Source organism: Rhodotorula graminis (assembly GCF_001329695.1).
Source record: "Rhodotorula graminis WP1 unplaced genomic scaffold RHOBAscaffold_8, whole genome shotgun sequence".
Classification (NCBI taxonomy): Eukaryota; Fungi; Basidiomycota; class Microbotryomycetes; order Sporidiobolales; family Sporidiobolaceae; genus Rhodotorula; species Rhodotorula graminis.
The window spans coordinates 999,292-1,009,535 of NW_017264935.1; the positions used below are offsets into that span (position 1 = coordinate 999,292).

The 10,244-nt window shown below is 68.6% G+C and overlaps 4 protein-coding genes across 4 annotated transcripts; 2 read left to right on the forward strand and 2 right to left on the reverse strand.

Annotated features, from left to right (window-relative positions):
• Positions 1–253: 253 nt before the first annotated feature.
• Positions 254–2,658, forward strand: RHOBADRAFT_54300 (uncharacterized protein; the record flags this gene model as incomplete). Its single annotated transcript, XM_018417240.1, has 11 exons — positions 254–295; positions 362–895; positions 959–1,107; positions 1,177–1,311; positions 1,395–1,600; positions 1,688–1,706; positions 1,808–1,859; positions 1,938–2,017; positions 2,088–2,153; positions 2,235–2,415; positions 2,484–2,658. The coding sequence occupies 11 exons, from the start codon at positions 254–256 to the stop codon at positions 2,571–2,573; spliced, it is 1,554 nt and encodes a 517-aa protein (XP_018270536.1). The 3' UTR covers positions 2,574–2,658.
• Positions 2,659–2,686: 28 nt separating this feature from the next.
• Positions 2,687–4,028, reverse strand: RHOBADRAFT_37522 (uncharacterized protein; the record flags this gene model as incomplete). Its single annotated transcript, XM_018413440.1, has 5 exons — positions 2,687–3,198; positions 3,268–3,382; positions 3,516–3,702; positions 3,793–3,884; positions 3,945–4,028. 5 exons carry the CDS (start codon positions 4,026–4,028, stop codon positions 2,735–2,737), a joined length of 942 nt encoding a protein of 313 aa, XP_018270537.1. The 3' UTR covers positions 2,687–2,734.
• A 569-nt stretch (positions 4,029–4,597) lies between these two features.
• RHOBADRAFT_54302 (uncharacterized protein) lies at positions 4,598–8,321 on the forward strand (the record flags this gene model as incomplete). Its single annotated transcript, XM_018417241.1, has 5 exons — positions 4,598–5,305; positions 5,370–6,851; positions 6,928–6,975; positions 7,050–8,091; positions 8,157–8,321. The coding sequence occupies 5 exons, from the start codon at positions 4,598–4,600 to the stop codon at positions 8,198–8,200; spliced, it is 3,324 nt and encodes a 1,107-aa protein (XP_018270538.1). The 3' UTR covers positions 8,201–8,321.
• A 312-nt stretch (positions 8,322–8,633) lies between these two features.
• RHOBADRAFT_7843 (uncharacterized protein) lies at positions 8,634–9,080 on the reverse strand (the record flags this gene model as incomplete). Its single annotated transcript, XM_018419203.1, has 1 exon — positions 8,634–9,080. A coding segment is annotated over one exon (447 nt), but the record flags the coding sequence as incomplete, so codon positions are not given.
• Positions 9,081–10,244: the final 1,164 nt, after the last annotated feature.

Sequence of the window (10,244 nt, forward strand, 5' to 3'; positions counted from 1 at the left end):
ATGAGATCGGCCGCCGCTTTGCTCTCGACCGACCACCTGCTCGCGCACTACGGGCTGTGTGCGATGCTTGCGACGTGCAGCAGCGTCCGCTGAGTGGCGCACAGCCACTGGCTCTGCCGCGCTGGTGCTGCCGGCGGCGTGTGTGCTCCCCTTTCTCCGCCCGGCTTCCCTCGCGTGCCGGTTCTCCACCTCGTCGCTTCCTCCTTCTCCTTGCTCCCCGCTGCACACGCACAGTCTCTCGCTCGCTCGCACCATGGCGTCCGCAAAGGTCTACACCCTCGAGCAGGTCAACCAGGTGCGCCCCTCTCTCCCCTCCCTCCCTCTCGTCCCCGCAGCCACTGAACCTCGCACTCGTCGACAGCACAACAAGGAGGGCGACCTCTGGCTCGTCGTCAACAACGACGTGTACGACCTGAGCTCGTTCGCCGACATGCACCCAGGCGGCGCAGGCGTCCTCCTCGCCGCCGACATCGCCGGCCAGGACGCCTCGACCGCCTTCTTCTCGCTGCACCGCTCCGAGGTCCTCGCCAAGTACACCCGCCTCAAGATCGGCCGCCTCGACACGACCGCACCCGCACCCTACCCGATCCTCGCCGCCGGCGAGCTCAGCCCCGTCCCGCACGCCGAGCCCGACTGGCTCAACCCCAAGTTCCGCTCGCCCTACTACGGCGAGTCGCACCGCGCCCTGCAGCGCTCGATGCGCAAGTTCTTCGACGACGAGGTCAAGGCCGAGGCGCGCGCGGGCGAGCTCAGCGGCGACCGCCCGACCGCCGACCTCGTCCAGAAGATGGGCCAGCCCGAGTGGGACCTGCACGCCATGCGCATGGGCCCGGGCAAGCACCTCGCGGGCAAGACGCTCCCTGGAGGTGTCAAGGGCGAGGACTTTGACTATTTCGTGCGTCCCTGCTCGTCCGATCCGTCGTCCTCGAGCCGACCTGACGCCTCTTTTCGTCCGCAGCACGAGCTCGTCGTCATCCAGGAGCTCGTCCGAGTCGGTGCGCCCGGGTGGCAGGCGGGTTGTCAAGCGGGCATGGTCATCGGCCTGCCGCCGGTCCTTAACTTTGGTGACGAGTCCATGAAGAAGCGCGTCCTGCCCGACATCTTTGCGTGCGTCCCTCCTCTCTCTCTTCTCTCGCGTCAAACGACATTCCGCTCACCTCGTCGTCGTGCATGCAGCGGCAAGAAGTTCATCTCGCTCGCGATCTCGGAGCCGCAGGCCGGCTCGGACGTCCAGGGCATCACGACGACGGCCAAGCTGTCGGAGGACGGCAAGCACTGGATCGTCAGTGGCATGAAGAAGTGGATCACCAAGTGCGTCCCTCGTCCTCTCGACCCCTCGCAGGACGGCGGCGCGAGAGATGAGCTGACCCGCTCGTCCCGCCGTCCCGTCACAGCGGCTACTTTTCCGACTACTTCATGACGGCGGTGCGCACTGGGCCCAAGTCGCTCACGATGATGCTCATCGAGCGCGACGACTCGGTCGAGACGCGCAAGATCCGCACCTCGTACTCGTCGGCGGCCGGCACGGCCTACGTCTTCTTCGAATCGACCAAGGTCCCCGTCGAGAACGTGCTCGGCGGCGAGGGCAACGGTCTCAAGGGTGCGTCCCGCCTTTCTCTCTCTCGAAGAGTTGGTCGTCGACCTGGGAGAGAGCGCGAACGCTAACCTGGTCGTCTCGCACCCGCAGTCATCCTGTCGAACTTCAAGTGCGTCTCGCTCCTTCTCTCGCCGTCCCAAGCCTCCCGATCACGAGATTCACCAGGCCCTTTCCCTCCTCTTCTTCCGTCTCTCGTCTTTGCCTCTGCAGCCACGAGCGGTGGGTCATCTGCTGCCGCATCGCGAGGTACTCGCGCTTGATGGTGCGTCCCTCTTTCTCTCTCTTCCTCGCCTCGCGCCGCCTCTTGAGCCGTTTCGCTCACATCTCTCCTGCGCAATAGTTCGAGGAGACGTGGAAGTGGGCGCACTTGCGCAAGTCGCAGGGCAAGCGCCTCATCGACCAGCCGGTCGTCCGCAACAAGTGCGTCGCCCGCTCTCTCTCTCTCTCTCTCGGGTGTGCGGCCCTCCCTGACTCGCTCCTCCTCCCTCAGGCTCGCCAAGATGATCTACAAGTGCGACATGGGCCAGACCTGGCTCGAGAACATCACGTACCAGATGTGAGCACCTCTCCTCGCCTCGCGTCCGACTTGACCTTCTCAAATCGAGCCCGACCTGACCCTGCTCCCCTCGCCTTGCAGGACCCACATGTCGTACGCCGACCAGTCTGCGCTCCTCGCCGGCCCAATGGCGCTCCTCAAGACGTTCCTGTCGCGCTCGGCGGGCGAGATCTCGGACGACTGCGTCCAGATCTGGGGCGGGCGCGGCATCACGCAGGGCGGCATGGGCGCCCTCATCGAGCAGTTCCAGAGGACCTACAAGGTACGCCCTCTCTCACTTTTGTCCTGCCCCTGCCTCTCGACTGACTCGCCTTGGCCTCGTCCTCGCAGTTCGACTCGATCCTCGGCGGGTCCGAGGAGGTGCTTGCCGACTTGGGCGTCCGGCAGGCGATGAAGCGCATGCCCCAGGCCGTGCTCTGAGCCACTCGTTCCCTTCTCTCTCGAGGTCTCTTGAGCCCGTGTGTGTAGAGTATTCAGGATCGCAACTCGCAGCAGTACTCTCAGCAGCAGCAGGCGGTAACGGTGCCCGAGAGAACGTCCAACATGCCTCGCAGTACAACGAGGATCTACAACGTCTAGCTCTAGACAGCTTCGTGAGCGCGAGAGTGCTCGTGCCCGACCTCGTCCTCGCCGAGCCAGCCGAACCCTCCTTCCCGGCTGTGGCGGCTCGACCGGCTGCTCACCCTGTGCGCCCCCTCCATGGGCCCTCTCTCGACGCTCGCCTTGATTGTCGGCACAGCAGCACCCGTCAACGTGCTCTCCCTCGAGTCGAGCGCCATCCGAGCCTCGCCCCGTTCCCGCTCCTCCTGCCCGCCCTCTCGTCCCTCCTTCTCCTCCTCCTCGAGCTTGCGCGCTCGCTCGTTGCGCCAGTACCGGGGATTGAGGAGCGCCGCAAGGATAAAGATGCCGATCTCGAGGCCGACGACGGACGAGTAGCTGACGGCGGCGAGGGCGTCGAAGGGAGGTGGGGAAAAGACGAGCGACAGGAGCGACCACACGCCGCCGAGGAGGTCGATGCTGAGGAAGATGAGCGAGATGCCGATGACTGGTGGGAGGGAACCGTCAGAGTCGGACGAGGTGAAGAGACGGAGAGGGAGGGGGAGCGTGCTCTCACCGGCCTTGAACTTGAAAACCTCGTAGTACTGGGGCAGGAGCCCGGCAATGACGAAGACGGCGGCGATGACGCCTGTCGCCGTGTTCAGACGCTCGTTGCCCTGGTCTTGAAGGTGCTGCAGGCGCTCGAGCCTGGTCAGTATGCTGAGACTCGAGACGAGGCGAGGCGCCCCGGACGAGGCGAGTTGCCCGAGGCGCATCGAGCTGCTTGAGATGCTCGAGAGGACAGGAGTGGAGGAGGGGACGCACCCTGCACCCGACGACGAGCCCTGCCTCGACCGCGCCGCCGACGGCTAGAGCGACGCCTGCGACGACCCACGCCGACAAGGTGCTGTAGCCCGAGTCGTAATGCAGACATTGAGCCCACGCGAGAGTCGAGAAGAGGGTGAAGAGCTGGGGCTGGATGATGAGGGGGATCGAGAGGTCGGAGGTGTAGCTGCGGGAGGAGGACGAGGAATGAGCGCGGTCCTCGAGGTCCCTCTACTCCTCGCACGCCTGCGCAAGAGAGGGGAGAGAGGGGACGCACCAGTAGGCGCCGAGCCAGATGCCGCTGATGTACCACAGGAACATCATGGTCGTCGAGAGCCCGGCCGTGTCCTTGCGGCGCCACGACTTCCACTGTGTGGTGGCGAGTGTCAGCTCTCGGCTCGGGACGACGGGAACAGAGGCGCGGCGTACGAGCTGCGGCGCGAGCTGCCCGGACCAAAATACTGCGCCGAGCGTGCCAAAGACGTTCTCGGCGACCGAGTTGGGCGCGACCATGGCGAGCGGCGAGGACGGTGGACGAGTTGGGCTCGCCGAGCGGCGCGGGGTTGGGCGAGGCCGACTGTGCTGAACGTTCGAGAGGCTGGACGGCTCGAAAGTGACTGGGCTGGCGGTTGGACGGTGTGCGGGGACGGCAGGTCGAGGTGGAGGAACGGCGAGGGCGAGAGGTGAGGGTCGACCTGGACAGCTCCTCGAGGTGCGCGGGCGGTGCTGAAGGAGGGAAGCAAGCTGATGCGACCCAGGGCGAAGCAGCAGCGGGTGCGTGGCGGTCGAGATAAGCGTCGAGGCGCGGGTGCCGATGAGAAAGGGCTCGCTCGTCGCGCGAGCCGCCAGACGAGCGGCAGCTTGCGCGCTCGCTCGAGGAGATCCCCAGCTGCTCGAGTAGAGTGCAGCGACTCAGGTGGTGACACAGCAGCTGCAACTGGACACGCGGGACCCGAGTGAGAAGAGCGAGCGGTGACTCTCAAAGGACCTTCGTCATCTGGCCGCGGTCGAGGTTGGACCACAACCCGCTCGCCCTGCTCCCGCCCACGCTGGCGAGGCAGTCGCTCGCACGAGCTCTCTGGATGCCTGTGCCACCGCCAGCACCGCCGCCCGCCGCCGCCGCCGCCGCCTCGTCCGCCGCCGGCACTGCTCCACCTCCTCGCCTGCCCCCACCAGCTTGGCGACGCCCCTCGACCGCCAGCCCATCCCCGCCCCCGATGCCCTCGAGCGCGTCCATCCTCCGCGGCCGCGCCCTCGCCAAGGTCAGCGGCCTCGCCGCCCGCGCCCAGGCCAACGTTGCCCCTCGCCTCGAGTCGGCCGCCGGCGCCGCAGCGGGCAAGCTCGCTTCGCTCCGCGACGCCTACGCCGCCCGCGACGAGCGCGAGCAAGAGCGTGAGCGTTCCCTCGCCGAGGGCAGCACCAGCTCGCGCGACCGCAGCGCCGCGAGGAGCGCGTGGGACGCCCCTGTCGAGCCCAAGGTGCTCACCACGCCAAAGAAGGCGCTCGACAAGGCGCGCAGGGTCGGCGACGGCATCGGCGAGCTGCCGGCGTTCGCGGCGGCGGTCCACGCCGGCGCAGGAGCCGGCGGAGGGTTGTTGAGCAGCGTGCCGCCGAGCCCGAACGAGTCGCGCTCGAGCAGGTGGGGGGGCATCGTCGGGAGCTACTTCAGCACCTACGCGCCGAGCGTCGCGTCGTCGGCGGGAGAAGGAGGAGCGGCGGCCGCCAAGGGCAAGGGCAAGGCGCTCGCGTTCGAGGAGGTCGACGAGGACAAGGTCGTGTGCTTCCCCGGCGTGAGCCCTACTTTCTCCAGTCTCTCACTACTCGTCGATCTGACCTCGGCCCTCCCCCTCACAGTACGCCACACTCCAACCCGCACCGCACGACGCGTCCGAGCCCGCCCTCGTCCTCGACGTCCTGACGTCCGGCTACGCCTACCGCCAGCGCCCGCTCTCGCAAGCCTCGCGCTCGCAGCGCATCTTCTACGCCCTCGCCAAGTCGTTCGCGGCGCTGCCCAAGATCCCGGCGGCGGCGGCGACCGAGGCCGGCCTCGACCCGATGGTCGAGGGGAGCCAGAGCGTCGACAGCCTCGACTCGTCGCTGCGAGACGTCGCGCTCAAGGACGGCGACGTCTTTGAGCAGCTCCTCGAGGTCGGCGGGCGCGACGGCGACAAGGACGCGACGGCCGAGCTCGCCGTCGCGACCGCAGACGTCGTCGTCAACGCGCCGCCGGTGAGCGAGCCCGAGGAAATGTCGCTCGAGGAGCAGATGCGCAGTCCGACGGCGCACGACTTTGCTTCGAGCGAGTCCAAGCCGCACTCGCCGGCGCCGAACCCGAAACCGCCGCACCTGCATCGACCGCCTGTCCACGCCGCGACGGCGCCGTCGCCGGCCCTGTCGCGCTCGCCCGAGGACGAGAAGATCATTGACCGCCCTGCCGCCCTCAATCGCCGTCCTCACGTGCGCGTCGACATCCCGACCAAGCGCAGCGCCGCCAGCATCGCCGCCGCGCTGCGCTCGCCGTCCATCCCTTCCTCGCCGACCGCCTCGGCGACGCCTCGCTCGCCCGGGCTCCGCAACCTCCCGTTCAACTTCTCGTCGTCCAAGTCGCGCGACGCGGCCAAGGGCGACAAGGGCACGCCGTCGCACTCGCGCGCGCCGTCGACCGCGTCGTCTCGAGCGTCGTCGCGCGTGTCGTCCCGCGCCTCGTCGCCCGTCCGCGCCAGCACCGCCCTCTCGGCCTCGACCTCGTCGACGAGCCTCCCTCCCGAGACGTGGCCCGAGCCGTTCACCATCACGTCGTCGACCAACCTCCCTCGCCTCCACACCAACTTCCACGCTCGCCTCCTCCCCTTCTTCGGCCAGAAGCTGCCCGGCCGCAAGGTCCGCCTCTCGGTCTACCCGGCCCTCGCGTCGGGCCAGCTGTGGGACGGCGCACTCGCGACCAAGGTCGTCAGCACGAGCGCGGCCGGCGCCGGGTGGCGCACGGTCCTCCAGGTGCGAGGGCCGGCCCTCAAGCGGTACCTCGAGGTGGTCGGCTCGGCGGGAGCGGCCGGCGGTGCGGGCGCAGGAGCAGGAGCAGGCGCAGGTGCGGGCGGCGCCGGCGGGCTCGACGCCCTGCGCGTCCGGGTCACGGCCGAGTTGCTCGAGGCGGACGGGGCGAGCGCCGTCGACTCGTGGCCGGCGGGCGTCGGCGAGGGTGCGGGCCCGAACCTCGCCGGGTACGCGCAGGCGCGCACGACGGCCGAGGACGAGTGCGAGATCGGCGTCGCGATCCAGGGCGAGGGAGGAGCAGGAGGCGGCGTCCGCGTCGTGAGCGACGTCGACGACACGATCAAGGTGCGCTCTCTCTCTCTCTCTCTCTCTCTTCGCGTTGTACGAGGACTCGCGTACTGACTCTGTGCTCCCGCCGCAGTGGACCGAGGTCGTCAAGGGCACGAGGACCATCTTCCGCAACGTGTTTGTGCGTCCTCGCCTTCCTTTTCCTCGACTCGCCGTTCCCGAGCCGGGCCCTGACCTCGAGGTACACACACGCAGGTCCGCGAGCTGCACGACATCCGCGTGCCCGGTATGGCGTCGTGGTACCAGGCCATGTCGAAGGAGGGCGCCCACTTCCACTACGTGTCGAACAGCCCTCTCGAGCTGTGGCCCGTCCTGCGCGCCTTTCTCGCCCTGTCGGGCTTTCCGTCGGGCAGCTGTACGCTCAAGGAGTACGGCGGCGCGACGTCGGCGCTCGCCAAGCTGTGGGAGGAGCCCGGCCAGCGCAAGCGCGCCAACGTCGAGACGATCCTCAAGGAGTTCCCCGAGTCGCAGTTTGTCCTCGTCGGCGACTCGGGCGAGCAGGACCTCGAGCTGTACGTCTCGCTCGCGCAGCAGTACCCGCGCAACATCCTCGCCATCTACATCCGCGACGTCACGACGCCCTTTACGCCGCCTCGAGCGCCCTCGGCCGCGTCGTCCGTCTCGTCCAAGTCGGGCCGTCCACCTGCACCGCCACCCGAGGTCAGCTGGGGCCACTCGCACTCGGCGTCCGACCTTGCGTCGCTCGTCGAGGAGCAGCAGCGCGGTCGCGCCGAGGACGAGCCGGCGCCGGCGCCGTTCAGCGACATGCCCGACCTGCCCGGCCAGTTCGACGGCTCGCACGAGCGGCCCGTCCTGCCGCACCGCCGCAGCGGCAGCGAAGCGACCGTCACCTCGTCGGCGTCGACGACGGCCGCCTCGACCAAGCGCGCGCCGCCGGTCCCGCCTCGGCCCACGCTCGGCGGCCGCACGCACTCGTCGCCGCGAGGACGCGGCATGGGCAAATCGCCGTCAACGTCGGCCTCGTCGTCGCGCGCGTCGTCACCGACTCGCGCTTCGACCCTGTCGCTCGACACGACGGGCGACTTTCTCGCCGACAACGACGAGTTTGCCGACGCCCTGTCGCCCAACAACCCGCTGCGGCCGAGTCCGCCCCTGAGCCGGGCCGAGCTCGGGAGCCAGGCGGCCGTCGAGGCGTTCTACCGCCGCGTCGCCGACGCCGAGAGGACGCTGCCCGACGGCATCGTCCTCAGGCTCTTCCGCCACGGCAACGAGTGCGGTGCGTCGCGCTCTCTTCTCTGTTCCTCTTTTCCTCCATCGAGTCCTGACGAGCTTTCCTTGCAGCCAAGGAGGGCGTCGAGCTCGTCAAGCAAGGGAGGAAGCGCTGAGGCGCCTCGCTCCCCTTCCGGCCTCTTTCTCTCGTCCCTCTGTCCCATAGCCGTTACTGTAGACCCTCTCCGTACATGTAGACCCCTTCCTTTCGCAATCTCTACTCGCAGTTGGACTCTCGAGCGCTTTCCTCTCGGAGAGCGCGACCCTCTCGTTCACGAAAGAGCGGGCTCGAGCTGTCGACGAGACAGGTGGGGAAAGCGGGTGCGAGTACAACATGGAACAGACTGCTCCTCCTGCGGTGCGGCTACTTGCGCTCGTCGTTCCCTGCGTCACTGCGCCTTGCCCTCGATCGCCTTGACCGACTGCGCCGAGCGCAACTGCTCCTCGACCTCGGCGACGGCTTGTTGGAGGTCCTGTGGAGGGGCTCGGTCAGCTCGGGTTCAGGCCCGTAGAGAGAGAGAGAGAGAACAGGGAGCGCACCTCTGCCATGGGGTCGAACTGGAGGCCGAGGAGGAAGGCCTCGCGGCCCTCTGCGAGGCGGCCCATGGCGATGAGGGCCTTGCCCTTGCGGAAGTGGCCCTTGATCCACGAGTGCTTGAGCTTGATGACGGCCTCGGCGTCGACGAGGGCGTTTACGAGCTCGCCTGCGCCGAGGTAGGCGGCCGAGCGGTTGCACAGGGCGAGGGCGAGCTCGTCGCGGGCGTAGGCGCCGGCCTCAAAGATGGGGCGGGTGGCGGCCATCTCGGCGCTGATGGTGTAGAGCTTGATGGCGTCGTTCCACTCGTGCTTCTTGAAGGCGGCGTTGCCGGCCTCCTTTGCGCGGGCGACCTTTACGCTGCGCTCGTTGGGGACGGGCTGGGGCAAGGGCGGGAAGACGACGGCCGGGTTCGAGGCGGTGAGGAGGATGCGGGCGAGCTCGTTGAGGGGCTGGAGGTCGTCGGGCGAGATGTGGGCGGGGAGCGAGGTGCCGGAGGGGAACGAGACGGGCGCTGGGTGGAGCCGCGTCTGGTCGATCGAGAGGGGCAGGAGCGTGACGAGCTCGTCTGGCACGGTAGGGGCCGCCATGCTGCCGGTCTGCTGCGGCTGTCGAGAGCCGAGGGAGGTTGGAGGTGCGAGACGTCGACGCGACGAGCGTGCGAGCTGATGAGGACTTCACCAGCCACCACCACTGCTCAAGCCTCGATCTGCTGCAACTCTGAGCACTCGAGTACCGCACTGCGCCACGCCTGCGCTCAAGCGGCCGCCGTCCACGCTCGTCTCGCCGCGCCCTCGTCCTCGCCGGCGAAGCTCCCCCGCCGCACCACTGCTTGCGGCTCACGGGGGCAGCTGGACGCGTTCGGCAGACGTGCAGTACATCCAGCAACCGCGGCGACACCCTGTCCCGCCACAACGGTGCCGCCTGCCGCCCTCGTCCCGCCCGCCGTTCCTCGTCGCCTCCCTCTCCTCTCGCGTCCGGGCCCTCGCGCGACGCACCGGCTCGTCTGGTCGCGCTCGAGCTCGGCGACAGGCTCACGAGCTCGGAGCACGGGTGGGTGTGCTCGGCGGGCTGCAGCTGCGGCTCGTCGCCGTCAGGCTCGGCTCGAGCCGCCGGAGGAGGGCGACTCTGGCTCGGGTCGGGCCCGACTCTCTGCTCGCGGGCTCAGCTGGGCGGCAGAGGAGGCTTCGCAATGCGGTCGCACAGCTCGGTCGAGGGACCGGGAGGGCACGCCGCGTCGTCGAGCCGCTGGCTCTCGAAGCTTGCTCGCTCGGCGTGAGCGAGGTCTGGCAGCTGCCCGCCCTTACGCCGGCGCCCCTGTGGCTCTGCATCGTCCCCTGCTCCGTGTACACGACGTGCTCGTGCTGCTCTGAGTGAGTCTGAGTGGTGACTCGCTGGCTGTCGAGCCCGCTCTCAGCTGCTCGCTGCGTGCGAGGCTTTGCCAGGCGTCGTCGCGTCGTTCGCGCCGTATCGCGGTCCACTGCTCGTGGAGAGGGAGAGCTCGTTGCAAAGTAGAAGACGTGTGCGCTGGAGCACAGGCGAGCGAGAGAGAGGGTGCGAGCCCGGACGCGCTCGCGCCTCCTTCCCCGCGTTTTGCTCGCGCCTCTCGCTCACCCTTCTCCTCC